General features: G+C 38.9%; 1 protein-coding gene across 8 annotated transcripts in view; it reads left to right on the top strand.

The window, feature by feature from the left end:
* The window catches only part of LOC139756098 (nucleosome assembly protein 1-like 1), a 78406-nt gene extending 70910 nt beyond the window's left edge, over positions 1 to 7496 (top strand). For 6 of the 8 annotated variants that reach the window (XM_071675158.1, XM_071675164.1, XM_071675160.1 and 3 more), the window contains one exon: positions 6430 to 7496. In XM_071675158.1, the coding sequence (XP_071531259.1) occupies positions 6430 to 6530 (101 nt within the window). In that variant the 3' untranslated portion in view covers positions 6531 to 7496. Of the gene's footprint in view, positions 1 to 5696; positions 5746 to 6429 lie in introns of all 8 variants that reach the window. The other 2 variants (XM_071675163.1, XM_071675165.1) reach the window with 1 other exon arrangement.
* Positions 7497 to 18479: the final 10983 nt, after the last annotated feature.

Genomic DNA, 18479 nt, shown 5'->3' with positions numbered 1-18479 from the left:
AGGGGAGGGGGTTAGTATGTACTACCCACTGTCCTGACTGTTAAAGGGAAAGTGGGGATGCCTTGTGGTTAAGTGGATGTTGTGTGTTGGAGGGATGTTTGCCTGGGTGATAAGTTGTGTGTTCAACGATAACATTAGAAAAATAAGTGAACGCTCATCTTGTTACACAGGCCACACACACACACACTCTTCAAGTATGTACTCTTATGATGTTTCAAAACCTGACACACACACACACACACACACACACACACACTTCAAGTATGTACTGTTATGGTGTTTCAAAACCTGTATATGATGCATACCTATTCACTGAGTCTAGTGGGTGGAGCATGGGGTCAACATAGCTACCAACGGTTTGACTGTTTCCCCAGTCACAGCAAGCCAGCTTCATCCTGCGTGACTTGACAGTATAGATGTAGATCCTTTGGTCCACTGGATTACTTGATCTATTGTCGTCAGCTACTGCCTGTTCTGTTTCGCCCAGATAATGTATTGTGAAGGATGACAAGTTTGAGTATTTTTATATTTGGAGGATGTGTGAAAAAAGTAAAGAAGTAGGACATGGGTGAACATTCAGCCCTTTCCCATTTGGAGGCCACATTGATAAAGGGAAAATCAAATCTCGCTGTAATGGCAGTAAAATAACTAACATGAAAATTAATCGCATGTTGTTTGAAAGTCATTCTGACAGTGATATTGATGAATTGTATGTGCCTCCTGTACAGTTGGATGAAAGTAATGCCTCAGGTGAGACTGGGGATCTCAGCATTGTTCAGGTGTTGGACAGAATTAAGTAATGGAAAAGATAAGATATGGCAGCCATCCTCTTCCCTGAGTCTTTTGGTGACAAATTCATGTCATCATCTTTAGAGGGGTATTGTCGTATCACCAACCATAACTCTGAACAACAATAGGAAGCTTTGGGGTAAGTGCAAGTATTATAATTGTGATACATTGGAGGGACAGCAGTGACAGTTAACAGGGACAGAAAAACTATTTGTATTGCATCAATTGCATATGAAGTAGATAACTTAATATATACATGTGAAACAATAAACGAGTACGGTGTGAAATAAGTAACATGAAAATTATTGATTATACATTTTATATCGTACACACAAAGAATTAAGAGGACCTCTGTAATTTGAACATTCCCCTCTCTCTATCTCTATCTATCTCTCTATCTCTCTCTCTCTCTTTCTTAGGCTCCTGACATGATACCCCAATTTCACTTACTGTTTTTTTTCTTCTGCTCTGGAGATTTGTGGTTTTGAAAAGAGTGTGTTTGAGAGATCAGCAGAGGGTGTATTGAAATGATTTGGACATTTGGAGAGAATGAGTGAGGAAAGGTTGACGAAGAGGATATATGTGTCAGAGGTGGAGGGAACAAGAAGCAGGAGACCAAATTGGAGGTGGAAGGAAGGAGTGAGAAAGACTTTGAGCGATTGGTGCCTGAACATACAGGAGGGTGAGAAACGTGTAAGGAATAGAGTGAATTAGAACAATGTGGTATACCCGGGTTGACGTGCTGTCAGTGAACTGAACCAGGGCGTGTGAAACATCTGGGGTAAACCTTGGAAAGGTCTGTAGGGCCTGTATGTGGATAGGGAGCTGTTGTTTTGGTGTATTGCATGTGATAACTAGAGACTGAGTGTGAACAAATGTGGCCTTTTTTTGGTCTGTTTTCCTGGTGGTACTTGCTGAAGTCTTGCTGAAGTTGGTGATGTCGATGCTGTTTCCTGCGGGGCAATGTGGTGTTGGGAATGGATTGAAGGCAAGGAAGTATGAATATGTACATTTGTATATATGTATATGGCTGTGTATGTGTATGCACATGTGTATATGTTATGTATGTGTACATGTATAAGCATGTGTGTATATGAGGGGATGCGTCTTTCTTCGTATGTTCCTGGCACTACCTGTGACATGTGAAACAGCAAAGTATATTAAATTGATAGATGAATATGTACATACACATTATTTCCATCTCTTTTAGTGAGCTGTAGAGTGTATGAGGGGACTTGGTTCCTTGGCATTTTGAAGAGGTCCATACCTCCTATGGAGTGGTAATTTTCTTAGTGCAAAGATGAACATGTTTGGTGGTGTGGTGGTCCCAATGTTGTTGAGTTGATATGACATGGGCTCTGTAGAAGAAAGTTCAGAAGAGGGTGAATGTTTTAGAAATTAAATGCTTGTGGACAATGTTCAGTATGAAGAGGGTTGGCTGAATAAGAAGTGGTAGGAAAAGAGTTATGGTATGGAGGGTATGCATGAGAGAGGTTAAGACAATTTACTGAGATGGTTTAAACATGGAGATGATGAGAGTGAGGTAAGGTTGATAAAGAGGGTATATGTATCAGAAATGGATGGGACAAGGAGCAGAAGAATCCAAATTGGAGATCCAAGAATGGGTTAGAAAAGATTTAGTGTTCAAGGCCTGACAGTGCCGGAGAGTGTAAAATGTGCATGGGATTAAGTTATGAGAGGTAATGGTTCTGTATTCATGGGATGGTGTGCTCTTAGTGGACTGAGCCAGGGTGTCTCAAGTCAGGGGAGACCATAGGAAAGTCTGTGGGGCTTGGGTATGGTTTGGGGGCTCAAGTTTTGGTGCATTATATATGACAGAGTTGATGTGAGCAAATGAGGCTGTTCTTTGTTCATGGCTGTCACAGGGAATGGTTAACAATAATGAAAAAAAATAATTGAAGTTGAAAGAAATATATACATGCTAACTTTGTTGCTGTGTAGACATAAACCAAATGCCAGCAGGGCATTGCTTTGGCTGGCTTATCACGACTGATTTTGGCACATCAGTCAGCTCCTAGCCTGCCTTAACCAACTACATGCTTAGTTATGTTTGTTTTTATTTTGGATTGTGTTGATGCAGTGAATAATAGTTAAAAAGTATGTGGAATGTTTCTTAGTTCATTGTATGTTTTACATGTAATTTGTTAACACAATTTTGATATATGGAAAGTATTCGCAACATTATGTACTGATATCCAATGTACAATGTTTGGTTTATCATTGTGTGAATCTGAAACTTTTAAAGGCACTTTCTAGAATATTTCACTGGTATATTCTTTATCATATTCAAGATCACTCTGATTGAAATGCTGTTCTTTTAATGACAGCTCAAGAGCGCCAGTCATTATTAGTCATTAATGAAATGCATTAGGGTGTCAGTTTTCTGGACCTTGCTGAGTTCACATGCTTGTTCTGGAAATAACCAATACAAATTTCTGGAATCGCGAGGGCTGTACCTTCCCTCATGTCGTTTCAGTAATTGATACACCAGGATTTTTCCCAATGCCCTTTATAGTTGATTGTAACATTGGGCATCTTTACATACTGAAGAAGCATGCCTAGAAGTTTGAGGGGAAAAAGCAGACTATGCATAATTGGTTAGAGTCATTTTGGTGGTAGAGTGATCACTTTGTCCTTTTCACATTTTTCTGCTCTTCACTTTCACTGTTCTCATACTATTCACCTGCTTTCAAAACATTTTATTTTCTGTGAATTTCATTGATATTCTTTCCTCCTCAGTTTTTAGCGAATTTCATGGATATTCTTTCCTTGGATTTTCAGCTCCCCTCTTTTCATCTCATACCTTTCTATCGCACTCCTTCCCATGCAAATACTGTCCATACACTCCCCCCCACCTATATTGGCATGACTGTGTTCACATTTCACCACAATCATGCATGTTTTCATTTACTCTTGTCCAGTGGCTTTCTTCATTCAGTCTTGATTTTATCTCCATGCCTCACTTTTCAAAGCTTTTTTAATTTTACAAGTCATTCACTTGTGTATGATTTCCTTTCTAGTTGAACCCAGCTCTAACATTGACGCTACTAAGGAATGACCATATTTTTCACTTGACCCTCTCCAAACTTTTACTCTTAGACAGCCTCTCCTCAACGGATCTTTTAGTTTACACAGTCCGTTAGTGCTTGTTGAATTTTGGCCCCTCCCATTTTTTCTTATGAAAGCACCTTTTTGTGATCCATGTATTTCTTAATTACCACATTTTTATTCACAGGAATCTATTGCTCCTTGATAACATTACCACATTACATCCTTGCATATAGATCCTATAATAGCACAGTTCAATCCCTTGCATAAAAACTGCTAAAGCACTTGCTTTACTCTTCTCAAAATGCATTCTATTCTTTCACCCTCTATTTCATGGTTCTTGCTATTTTTTACCTGCCCCGCAAGATCTTTAATTCAAATTCACATTGACCTTGAAGTCGCTTACTTTTACTTTTTAGCTACCCTCTTGACCTTTCAACTTTGTTGCGCTTAAAATCTAAGCTAGAATATACAGGTTTCTCTTGCATAACATCTAGCTTTCCCATCTTTTCATCCTAGCCATGATCACTCATATTCAGAGCCTTTGAAGAATAGTCCTTGCTTTGCTCTTCATACATCTACTGTTAGAACTGTCACAGCAGAGGAGGATATCATGCACCCTGCTCCTACCCTTTGTAAGCACCTACAACACTCAAAGATTTTGTGTATAGTATTTCTCCATCCCAAGGAAAAACATTCCAGTTGATGGTTGAAATCTGTAGCTACCTACATGAAGTGCCATGCATGAAATACATTGTTTAAAACCTGTGGGAGTATTTTGTAAATATGGAACAGGTATTGTGATATGGTTTGTTGGCTGTGATAAGGACTAGATATTTTTTCTTTTCCCCCAGATATTAGTAAACATTTCTTGTCTGCTCTGTCTTTAGCTTGTAGACAATTCCTTTTATTATAAATGTCTATGTTTCTCAGAATGTGGACAGTTAACCTTACATAGGTTTTCTGAATTTTGTCATATGGTTAATTACTGTCCTTCAAATAAGTTTGTTTTCAGGTTACAGTCCTATTTATAAAATTGTATGTTAACTGACTTATCCCTGTTCTGGAGTAGGATTATAGAGTTTATGATGGTGGAAGTGCAGGGATGTCTGTTTAGAACCAATTACAGAATTTATGGAGATAGAAATGGATAAATTGTTTTACCTTGGTTTATTTTTTAAGTGGTTGATGTGAATTTTTTATGGCAAGTCCACATTAAGGTTATGTCATGAATGAAATTATTTCATACGAATGGGTAATATCACTTTGGTCTGACCTTAGAATAACTCAAATGTTTCATCAAAATCCAGTTGATGCACAGAAACTTGTAATTACTATGGAGTCATGATGAAATGTGTCTCACTAGCTAGAATGAGGGTTGTGGTGTTACAGTAAATGTGAACAATAATTTTTTACCTGTGTATCTGGCCTTCTGAAAGCTTCTTACATGAGATGTGCTCTAGTTATGTACATCCATGCCTTTTTAATTCATGGCATGGAAAACTTTCAGGAAGAATAAAGGCTTAGGTTCAAACTCTGATATTTGGTTTAAGGTGTAGATGTATTAGATTTCCCTTTAAAACTTTTCCTCCCTATACCCCATGTTTGGTTAATTTAACAAAGTTCCAGGAAACAAGATGTGTGGGTAACACTGGCAACAGTGAAATATTCTTTGTCAGGCTGAAGACTGTATTTAAGGTTTGTAGGATTTGTGATGGATGTTGTGGCAGTTTTTATACTTGAAGGTTTGTTGTTCCACCCTAGTTTAAGAATCACAGAAGTACTAGTCTTACCCATTATAAATTTTGCTGATATGTCAAGGATTGTTATATTCACAGGGTCAATAATCAGTTCAGTGTAGCATCATAGCATCACCCAGAAGTTCAGGTATACTAACAAGACACTAACTTAGTTTTTGAGAGTTTGAGAGTTTTATAGATGATATTTGTAATAGATGTTGGTTCTTTGCATGTTGGCAGATGGTCACCTAAAAGCTTGGATATAAACATAATAGATAGATGCTTTGCTGTAACTGTAGTGGTGTGAAGAAAATGCATGGGTATGGTCTTACATGAAATATTTGGCCCATTGCTGATAAAACATGGGAGTAGGTTGATTTTATTAACAAAATTTTGATGAATATCCTGGAAAGTGTGGCACAGATTCATTAAAACTGGTAAGTGAAATCAACCTCTACATATGTTGAAATTGGTGTGGACCATGGGTTTTCAATAGGCTAAACCTTCTCATTGGTAAAATTCCTCTTAAACAGTTGGAAGGAAAGTCTTAGCATAACCTAGTTGCTTAAAAGCTGCACACTGCCTTCTGATACTGACCAAAGTTTGCTGCAGCAAGTATTTCATTTTAAACTTGTGCTAAATATTTTGATTTACTATGAATGAGACCGATCTAGTGCTTCTTAGCCTTAATACTTTTTATGAAAATTTTGAACAACAAACCTTTACTATATTTCATGAGATATCCAATTTAATCTGATTTGATTTTCAGTATATTTTATAGCATTTATTAATTCCTGATTTGTTAAATTTCGAATTTATTGCTTGTTTTAAGGAGAGGAAGGTGATGATGAAGAGGAAGATGATCCAGATTATGATCCAGCGAAAGACAAGACAGCCAAAGATCAGCAGCCAGCAGAGTGTAAACAGCAGTGACTTATGGCAAACCGTAGGAAGTTCTACATTGACTTGAAGAAGGAGCGGAATTTCTGGCGATTTCTGGAACATTACTAAACAACAACTTTGGTGGCATTAGTTTTATGATATTTAATTCTTTAAGTATGAAAAGCATCTTGACCAATAGTTGTCTTGAAAAGTTTGTGGCAGGATTGTCAACCCAGTGGGGATTTTTGTTGTGGTTATACATGGAAGAAAATTGAGTTTTGAGATAATTGATTTTTTTCTACATGGAATTAACAGATGTCACCAAAGTTGCTAAATACCCAATATAATTAGTAAATCTCTTGTATGGGCAATTACTTGTTTTAGATCTGTTCACTTCCATTTTATTAAAGATTTATGTCCTTTATTCCAAAGAATATTATTATATTACAAGAGTATGTTCACTACCTGTAAATAACGGCTGTTGCCCATTCTTCATGTCGATAATTAAGGAGAGGAGTTTAAGTTGGGGGAGACCTGCCAAAAGCCTCCCATTCATTATAGGACCAGTATGGTAGGTTCTCAAGGGCACTTGAAAAAAGTTCTCTTAATTGTGATATAATGCACGGTTCTGTACTCACTTGCGATTTCTAAGTTTTAGGTTGTTAGGCATTATTTTGTACCAGTGTCACTGTATTACTCAGAGCTTTAACAATGTATTCGATGGCTGTTTTGTTGCACCGAAGTCCTGTTGAGTCTCATTAGAGACCTCTTTTTGGACACTTCAAAATACTGGGTTTCCATAGAAAATATTAAATGCTGTTTGGGGGGTTGATCAAGGTGTTGCATTTTCTTAAGTGTAGATTAATCAAGTGTTTATGAAGATCTCCATTTTACATGCCTGTTATAAAATTGCCTGATATAAACTATGGATACATGGTGTAACCTGTATGCTTGGTAAATCATTGTAATAGCTTTGTTACCACTGCTTCTAATATATATATGCTCTTTTTTCAAAAAGGTTTCGGTATCCTTCTCTACTCTCTATCTATGAATTTTGAAAGAATGTTCTTAGATGAACATCTACTCTCTACATTGTCCCATTTAGTGTACCAGTAACTCCTTAACTGTAGTAGAGATTAATTTGAGAGACAATATGGGTATACTGAGTTTAAATGCAAAGCTGAAATAATTTTTTATACAACTTCCAGGACCGAAAAGTAGGGGTATTGGCATGGTAGTTGAGATGTACGTTATAACAGAAGAGGGAATGGAAGAACTAAAAATTTTTGAATTGCTACAGAAACGTGGCATATCAAACATATTCTATATATTAAAAGAAAACTTGGGTAAAGATGTAGGGAAAAGGTTGAAAAAGAATATCTTTGGTTAATGCAGATTGGAGATTATTAGTTTATAAAAGTGGGAAGCTTGCATAATGGGAACAAAGATATAGACTCTAGGAAATAATAAATGATATATATAGAGGAAATGAAAAGAGAACTTATTATTAGGGGGAGTTAGGAAGCTTGGATGACTATACTGAATTTCATTGGGGGGTCTTTATTGTTTCAGGTCAATAGAATAGTTTACCATTATGGCTCTGAAAAAGTTTAAGTGCAATACCCAGCGTGAACTGACAAGAACCTGTGGCATGATGATGAAATGTCCAAGTACGTTGGTATTGCTGTATGGTACAAGTATGAATTCTCAAGTAGAGAATGTCATTAACTTTTTTTTTTTCTGTGAAGTGCATAGTATAATTTGCTGTACAGGAGTAAAGGGGCTCCCCCAAAACTTTAAGAACATATTTAAGTGGAAAATCATGTTTCATTTACATGCTTGAAATGGGATAAGACCATGAATGATAGAAATGGGTTCTCAAGTTTTTATTCCCCCTTACTTTAGCTCAAGGCAGGTTACAGAATAAACATAACATGAGTTGATTGGTTGGGGATATGTCATGTTGATGGTACGGAAGTAGTTACAAGCACATTATTATTTGAGAATGTAACAAGTATATTATTATTGGGCATGTAGGTATGGATGCAAGTGGCTAAGTATATGGACTGATGGGTATTGATGGATGTGATTGGCCATGGTATATGGATAGAATTGTCAGGGAGGCTGCAACAGGTAAAATTGTTAAAGATGGAAGCATTGCATTGGTGGATAATAGATAATTGTAGAATATGGAAAATGGAGATGTATGTGATTGCCAGGTTAGGGTCAGGCTTGATTACATGACAAATTTAAATTGACTACTTTAGAAATTTACAGATCGAGTAACCTCTCATTATTTATTGCTTATTCCCAAACATGGATTTGATAACAGTAGCTGTGGATCCTGCAGATAATTTGAGAAGCAGCCCTCAAAACTTGAATTCTTGCATAGTTACAATTTTGGTGACAGTTCAGACATTAATTCGGCCAGTGAGTGTCTTCTTGCCAGTACATCATGAACACTTGGAGGCATAGATTCATAGTTCAGCAATTGACTATACTCTGAATCATATACTTTTGTATCCTTAACAAAAAGAGAAGCCACTGCACTTGTCATAGCTTTTTGATTGTGTAGCCACTGATTCGAGATATATGGTACTTGCACCTTGTTATTCTTTATGATGAGCATTGTAAGTTAAGTATTTTTTATCTTGTGAGCTTCATTTTTCTCTGTTAGAATAATTTAACTGCTTGTATTGACTTTCATGAATTTGTTCTATGAATGTAGTTGAGAACTGAAAAGGTTGTGTCAGTTTGGACATATGGAGAGAATGTGTGAGGAAAAGTGGACAGAGAGGACAGATGTGTCAAGTGGAGGAAGCAAGAACAGGAAGACCAAATTGGAGATAGAAAGATGGCGTGGAAAAAGATTTTGAGTGATCTGGGCCATGACGGTGAAAGATATGCCCAGGATAGAGTGTATTGGAACAATGTTGTGTACTGGGGTTAACGAGCTGTCAGTGGACTGAACCAGGGCATGTTAAGTGTCCAGGGTAAACCTTGGAGATTCTGTGATCCTTGGTTGTGGACAGGGAGCTGGGTTTTAGTGCATTACACGACTGCCAGAAAATTAATCTAAAGTGGATGCAGCCTCACTTTGTTCCTGGTGCTACCTTGTAGACACAGGAAACTTGAGTTTAAGTATGAAAAAATGTACATAGTTTTGAATCAAAATATGATTAGTAGAGCGATAAATCTATTAGATGCTGATAAAGCAAAGTTCTCGGGTAATTCCATTAGATGGGTTAGTCATATTTCGCTGTAGTATCTAATTATGTATAGAGAACTGAATGCATGTGATAAGCAAGTAACTGAAGCATCAGGTAGGAATGTGAAATGTTTTAATGTTTCATCCTACCCTGTTGCCGTGACATCTCAGTTGCAGTCATTGAGCAAGCAAACTATTTTTGTCTAAGGGACTGAGTGGGTTATCCATTAAGTGGTGGGCTACTTTTTTGTGTGTGGATTATATGGATATGAAAGTCCTCAGATTGTTTCCCATTAGGAAATGCAAGAAATACATGTTAAAGTGAAGAGCATATCGAAGAAAGATTAGCTAATGTAATTTAAAAGTGTGATATAGTGCTATGATAATACCTAGAGGCCCTGGCGAGGAGGGGATTAAGCCTCTGGTAGAAATTCGGTAATGACTTTCATTGACATTTAAGAAAGGTTCCTAAAGGATATGTAGAAACAGTTGAGCTAATGTCTTACTTAGTCATGAGACAGCAATGAAAATAAGGCTCGATTCCTCTGGCAGAAATACTGTGGGAGGATTGACTCCTGATGAACCTAGAATTTCAATATCAGTTCTTTTTATTTACTTGCTGGAAAACCAAGTTTAAAGCCCACAACAAAAGGTTTGTAATGAAGAGACAATGTCCCCCAGATTGTAGGTCTACTATACATGAAGACTACACTGATATGCTATGCATGACGGTATGACAAGGGTTTAGATGAAAATTTTTTGAAATGTTCTGATTACAACATGTCTGACAGGAAGAACAGAAATAGCTAATCCTACCTATCAGTGACCAGATATTATGCTATCTAACTGGTAATGTGCAATTGACAACACAAGGCAAGGAAGCATCCTCAAACAGGGAAACTGCAAAGTACAAGTATGGATAACATGGGACAAGGAGACATCCTTTCTAACTGGAAAACAATCAGGTGGTCATGCTTTGGAAAGTATGAGTATGGTCATTTTATACACTGCATGCAACTGATATTGATCACTGTACCAATCTTTCAATCAATTCTGTGTTTTATCACTTCAATGTTGACACTAGGTTACTATAGTGCTGAGAGAAACAGAACTGTCTAGATGAAAACTTAAAGCTATGCAAAATGAGAAGATATTCAGAATCCTTAGGGATTTGACCCATGTGCTTTTCGTTTTAGGCACTACAAGACATAAGGAACGAGTGTGGTCGTTTGCACTTTTGTACAATCTACAACTGTTATTGGTCATTATACCGATCTCATCGCTTCACTGGCATTGCAGGTTATCACTGCAAGGTCTTGTCATTCGCCTCCCAAAGTTATCTATATGAGGCAAAGTCTATAGAGAACGAGGTTTGCACTGATCTCTTGCGTGTTCCGTACTTCCCGTGGCGTGGAGGAACGCCGCCAGAGGTTTGGATAACTCGCAACGGAGAAGGTATATATCATCATCCTTTCTTCATAGGAAGTAGTTGTGGGTCTCCCTCTCCCTCATCCAAGTCTTAAGGTGCGAGGGAACCTGTAGAAGAGCTCGTCTTTCGCTGCTCCTAATGCCGCGAGGTAGTCTGCATCCTCGTTCCCGCGAATGCCGTAGTGTGAAGGGGCCTGGATGAAATTCACCCTCTTCCCCTGCAACACGACGCTCCAGAGTTTCCAATAGATGGCGCTCAGCTCATTCTTAGAGGTGTCTCCTATTGATTGCAGAGCACTGTGGGTGACTATTGCATGAGATGGATGATTGTTATTGCTCTAGCATCTGTAAACGAAAAGGGATGGGAAGAGAGGCAAGGGTTTTGGGCGTAGCTGAGTGTGTGTCTCGGCAACTCTGGTGCGAGGGATTGGGGTATTGGTGCTGGGTGATTTGAATGCGACAGTAGGTAATGTGACCAGGGTGAAAATTGTGTGTGTGTGTGTGCTGGAGAAACTGGCGACTGTGAATACCCGATATCTTATATAAGTTATACGTGAGTTGAGTCTGAGAGTGGTGAGAATAATTCTATTACACTCTAGTTGACCAGCGAAGGAAAATGGAGCAAGATTTTCATGTGATTGTGCTGAGAGGAGCTGCTGGCAGAATATTTCATCATCACGTCATAAAGGTTTGTAGATTTATTAGGAAAATATACAGGTGGGAACAACGAGAATGAGCTTGGAAAATTGTGTGGAGATGCCAGCAGGAGGAATTGTGTACAAAAAAAAGTGAATAAATGAAGGTAAGGAAGTAGAAGTGGGAGGTATTCTGAGAAGCAAAACTGACATGTCAGGTGTTTGTCGTTTGGGAAGGTGGCCGGTGGAACTAGAACAGTGAGGAATGGGATAACGCTGCCAAGTATCTTGGTAAAAGAATTGTATATGGGCGTTACGTATGTAGAGGAGGAGTGAGAGAGGATGATGTACAAGAGAAACCGGCAGAAAATAGGGTGCAGGGGCTGACTTTACGAAGGTGGTACAGAACGGGTGAACCAATAACTGCAAATTCAAGGGAGAATATACAACGTTTTGGAAGGTGAATAGTTGGGAGACAACGAAGAACTGGGAGCATCAGTGAACAGGGAAAACAGGCAAGTAACAGGTTGTGATGGTGAGTGGAAGACGCGAGTGTGTGTAATATTATTCACCATACAGAAAGGATAGCTAATTAAAAAGACATGCATAGTGTGCAAGAAGCTTGCCTGACCTGCGCAGTGCCTTTTCTAACGCTGGCCTCTGGACACGATTTCTTTATTATTAGATCCAGTTGGGTTAAAGATCCAGAGATAGATAACTTGCGTAGAATAAATGGAATTGGTAATATACTAACTTTAATATCTGTCCAGAGAGTATTATGAAGATTAAGCGCAACCTGTGTGAATTCAAGGACTGTGAATGCAAACCATAAAGTTAATGCGCCACTGTATAAGGTTACAAGAGTTATCCTTGGAAATTATATGTCCCAGCTTATAGAATAGTCTTTTTAGTCTGAGACTTTTGAATTATACAGGTTATTTTTTTAAAGTATTTAATGTACGAAGTTTTTATTTTTTCATTTTTGTCTTGTACTTAATTCTTTAGGTGGGCATCTTTCCAGTTTGTAGGTGAGGCAGATTGATGACATACGTAACCAGAATGTCGTATCGTTCCTCAGAAACCAGAGCCTTGGTTCTAGACTGCTGGTGTTTGAGAGGTGGACATAGGGTATAGGGGACACACCAGTACAGATTTTAACTACTGCTCGAGGCAATGAAAGGACGGTGAACACAGAGCAGCATCACTCACACACTGATGGACAAGAAGGTTGTACACGAGAGGAAATGTAACCGTCACATTTTCTTTGGATATCATGTTCTACAAGAAAGGTATTGTTCAGCTCTATATATATACTGAAAGTATTGATACTGATACTGTCAGTTATTTGTTATGCTTTTGGTTAAAGCTGAGGGAGGCCCAGTGCACTCCAATCAACAGTAAATATTGTTACATTGTCTTTCGTACCTTGGCCTTCGAGATATTGTTCTTCAAGTGAATTTCTTTTGTCGAAGATGTTATTCAGTAGCCTGAGGTTAATAACTAAAGAACAATCGATTTTTTTTTAGAAAGGAAAAGGAATATGTACCGTCAGTTCAGCTGTTCCTAGCCCCAACAGTTTTCTAAACAGTTCGAGAAAGTAGACGAGGCTACACTCTTCGTATGACACAGCTACAGCAGTTAACTGTGTTCCCAGAGCGTGCTTTATGCATACCCTCGAAAGAAAGAAAAAAAAGATGTGTAAAACTCTAGTGCTAAGATAAGATGGGGTCCTGCTGGTCTTGTGAACCAAGCAACAAAGGACTTCCAGACTGGTGGTTAGCATGCGTACACCAAGAACGATTGTACGGCAGTTAACACTAAGTGTTCCTCTGTGTGTGTAACGATCATGCGAAACTTCACAAAAGTTAGTGAATTTGATATTTTTGTCTGAGGTGGAAAATCCTTGGTGAGTATCGCAATAGAAGCCAGCCAGATTTCTTCATTTATTCACGAATTATGTTGGTGAATTTCTAAGTTTGTTGGAGAAGAGCTGAACGGGTGATTGCAGGTGGTAACACTGCGAGAGGGAGGTCACCTTTCACCAAACTATTACTGAAAGTGGATTGGAAAGGACATTCTCGTCCCAAAGTCGACCACCGTACTCTGCCTGCTCCCGCGTACAGCGAAGCTTTGAACCTACAGCAGCACTTGAAAAGAAGTTGTAGGGTTGCGTAAATAATTGGTTATGTATGTAAGATAAAAGAGATGTAATATGTACACAGCCATACATCTTGTTATTGTAGTCTTTGAATACTTTAGTAATAAATAGTATCCCTTTTAAAAAAAAATTAATGGAAATGTTTTTAAAGATAATAGATCTAGGATGTTAAAATATTTTGCAAAATTCAGATAACTTTGGCAACCGTGGTGCTTGCTATCTTGCAGTTGACCATTAATATCATATCTACCAACAGTTTCTCTTTGAGCTTTGACTCAAGACTTGGACAGCAGCAGCTGTGCGCCTGGTGATATATACTATAGTTTCCCCTGATAATCGTGGCGCTGACTGTGATCACAGAAGACGAATGGCTATTGTTGGAACGTCGTGTCATACGTCACCAGTCAGTCCCCTCGAAGGCTCGTGCCAGACAGACGCTTGCCAGATGATTATTACCATAAGAACTCTTCTTTTACATGAGCTTGTTGGGGCTCCAAGGCTGCGCTACTTCCAGTAGCAGGGAAATTATAGGTTTCCTCTGGAGTGTGAAATTGTTTCAGAAGACTGTACTCGCAGTGATTACAGCCCCGCTTGCTGTGGGACCTCACGCAGGCGGAGCACGGTAGCACCGCATTTGCCATATCGAACAACATTGATGGATTGGCTGTTACCTGTTCCTACAGTTGTCCTGATTTCTGTTAACAGGAAGATCAGATGAACAGTACCGTTGGGATGATTGCAACGTTTCTGTTAGAATCCTCCTCCCTCGGTTACTTGAGTGGCTGTGGTCATAGGAATGCTTCGTTAATCAGCTGTTGAACCACAACAACAGCTGGTGGGACACAGCAACATGAGATCTGTTGGGCTAACGTATATAAAGGCTGCTGCTGCACCATTGTCACACCACTGTAACACTGTTACACCACCGTTAACTCCACTGTAACACACCTTTACAACCATGACGGAGGGTTGATGCTAGAAACCCCCCTCCACTCTGGCCCGGCCAGACACACTTTCCCTGCTCTGTGTGTGTGTGTGTGTGTGTGTTCCCTCCACTTGACGTGACCTCTCCTGTCAGCAGTGACGGGAGGACAGGCCTGCTGACGACCCGGGGAGGGGGGGGGGGGGCACACACACACACACACACACACACACTGGTGATGGAATGTAACGAGAAAGATGGACACCCTCGTGAGGGGAGGCGGGGTCTCTCTCTCTCTCTCTCTCTCTCTCTCTCTCTCTCTCTCTCTCTCTCTCTCTCTCTCTATCTATCTATCTATCTATCTATGTATCTATCTCTATCTATGTATCTATCTCTCTATCTATCTATCTATCTATCAATCTATCTATATCTGTGTGTGTGTGTGTGTGTGTACATATAATAACAAAGGTTAACATGACAAGAGGTACTGCTGTCTTACAACTTGTGTGTGGATGTCTCTCGCTGAATCAAAATAGTTTGGCTCCAAGTAACTTAGGATGGTCTAGTGGACATCACTGAACAATACAGAATAGATAGAGGAGAAGTAGATAACACACTGGAGGTAGGTACAGGAACACTGGAGGTGTCGTAGACCACGATAAGGTCTGTAGCGATGATCTTGTCGTGCGGTCATGCGCAGCTGCTAGCTGGTCTGGTGAGAGAGAGAGATGGTGGAGTATTGGAACTACAAGGATCGACGAACCCAGATTTTAACCAGATGATGTTGACGTACACCAGGTAGTAGATCACAAGTAGGAAATAAGTCGTTCGTGGCTTGTCAAGTAGGATAGAGAATAAAGGAGTAAAGAGAGAGAGAGAGAGAGAAGACCAAGGAAGAACTGGAGGGAAGCTTTTACGCTCCCAGATGTAACGAATGACAAACAAACACATTTTTATATTACAGTTTGTCAACAACAGAGACTGACCAAAATTCTGGTAGATACATCTGAAAATGGCCTGTATCACTTCAGGTAGGTAAAAACCGTGGAAATTTATTACAAAATATGGAAACACTAAAAGAAAAATTATCGTTTTACGATAATTTTCCAAGTTAATGTGGCCCTTGAACACTCCCATGTCTTCTTTATATGCTGCGCTGGTCTGTTAAGAAAACTTATCAGTACTCATTTCAGAGATATTTATTTCCAATAACTTTTCTTATTTTGAGGGTCTCCTGCTGTACAGGATCTCAGGGTTACCAACCACTCAGTGTGCGTCGTGCCCGCCCGCCCACTAGGGCTAACCTCACACACGACACGGGATAACGTACTTCAACCCTCGTTTTCTTTAAATATGTTTCTACAGCTTTAAATCCCTAAAACAACGGGATTTATGGGTCGTTTTTCATAATATATATATTTCATCATCATACCTTTCATTCCAAGATTCACTGGTAATGATTTTTGTTGTTTTTTCTATTCGCCTTGAGATATTTCTGTAAGATTCTTTTGCTGTTCTTTACAGTTGTAGTGTTTCGAAATAATAACATTATTATTATTAATATTGATATTACTATTAATATTAATATTAATATTAATATTATCATTAATCCATGCAGCCCGAGGGACATAGTCTGAAAGCCCAAACAACCGACCAGCCAGTAATGGCGCGGGAAGCGACAAGAGGAGCGGCGGCCATGCAGGAGGAGGAGGAGGTGGTGGTGGAATGTTCCCTCCTCGCACCTCGCGCTGGTATGAAATAGAACGCATCTGGATCCACGCAGGAAGGGAGGCAACACAGATGGAGGGTCACTGTCTCAGAATGTGTACAAGAGAACTTGTTGTCCCTGCATACCACGGACGCAGTTCAGTAAGGTTAAGTGTAGCAAGTTCCCCCACGTATGTCATCTCCGCAAATCTGTGTGTTATGTAGGAATAGGTACAGATGGCGCCTCACAGGATGGACGTGATAAAAGAAAATGTGCCTTTACGATAAGGAAGGACGTAATTAAAGAAAATGTGCCTTTACGATCAGGAAACGTTCCAAACCACACTAGATCATGAGAAACTTAGATTATAAGAACAGGAAGCATAAAAGGATATTTAATTTTTTTTCAAAAACTTGAATCGAGTAATGACTTAAAAATTTACGGCAAGCGTAGTCCTAACACAAATGTCTGGCCATGATTTTTGTATGTTGGAGGAATTTGACAGTATGGAGACTGACGATGATGTATACAATACCGAACACAAGGAAAACCTACAATATATGGCAATAAATTGGTTGGCTACAGTAGACGAGACTTTATACAATTGTGAGACTATAATCGGAAATCTAGAACTGGTTATCGCTCAACCGAACTAAGGCGAAGAATTTTGAATACCCCCAGACACCTTCCATACAAGATTACATATAAATAAATAGAATATAAATATCACGTTGATCTTCGTGTTTTCCTGTATCTATGAAATAATCATTCAACTAATTCCTATGGTGGTTACAGGAAAGAATGACTCGTGGATTAATTAAAGACGTTGATACATTTAGTATTTGATTACCAGCGTCTCAAGAGTTTCCAAGAAACCATTTACCAAAGTCTTGCTAACCTTAATATCTTACGAAACCCTTAGACTCTTACGTGGCCACAAAAACCTGTCGATTTCTCATGAGCAAAGTTCAAGTTAATCAGTGAGTAGGCTGATTAGCTTAATCAGCTCTTAGAAATTAATTAGGTGGGCCAATTTTCCCTCTGGTAGCCTGCTCAAGTTAAGCCAGCGTTAGTTTTTATTTTTAACAAATTATGACTTTAAATGTGATCTCTATCTTGGATGTTTTGTGTAAACTTCAAAGAAAAATAATGTAGCATTGATAAACCAGATCATGAGTAATGTAATTCATCATTTTGATGTGAAATATTCCACGTCTGCTAAACTATACACAAAAAAAAGGAAAATCAAAAACTGAACAATTCACAGTGCCAAAGTTACAGGATCAAAACACTGATAAGTTAAAGTATTTACTGAGCAGAGAAGAATAATATACAACATATGTGATGTCTGAATTTTTGGAACTGACATACGTGATGATGATGGAATGCCTAGATATCAAACTTTCTATAAAGGAAATATCATATCATCAAACTGATACAAAGGTGAAATGGAACTACTGTAATCAGAACAGTGTGAGTGGATTCACGGCCCAGTAACAACGTCTTACGATGAGCCGTTATGAACGAACGCTTGGCTCCCTCACTGACGCGTAGCTGACGCCAGCCAACACCACGGCGGACTGTGTGACCTCAACGTTGCTTTCAAGGATATAAATAAATACAGATGAAACAGCAAAGTTTTAACATCAGTACGATGATACGCTATCAATCCAGCCACACGAGCTTTGATAGCGAAATCCTCATCTTCAGTTAACAGTAGGAACAATTTTAGAATATATAATCCTCTTGTTTGTTTAGGATTAATAGTGAGAGAAGAAGTCTTTTATCTTATTCTAGAAGTGTTTGGTGTAACAGTTTGTAAAGTGTTGGTCAGTTCTTAACTGTGTTGACACATTTTGTGGAAAGTCTGCCATGGATGGGAAGCGAAGTGGGTTACTTACAGCATGGAACGTGATGGGACAGAGAGAGACAAGAGGAACA

This window comes from Panulirus ornatus, chromosome 20 (assembly GCF_036320965.1).
Source record: "Panulirus ornatus isolate Po-2019 chromosome 20, ASM3632096v1, whole genome shotgun sequence".
NCBI lineage: Eukaryota > Metazoa > Arthropoda > Malacostraca > Decapoda > Palinuridae > Panulirus > Panulirus ornatus.
Note: the sequence above shows the minus strand (reverse complement) of the source record. Positions and strands in the feature narration are given on the sequence as shown.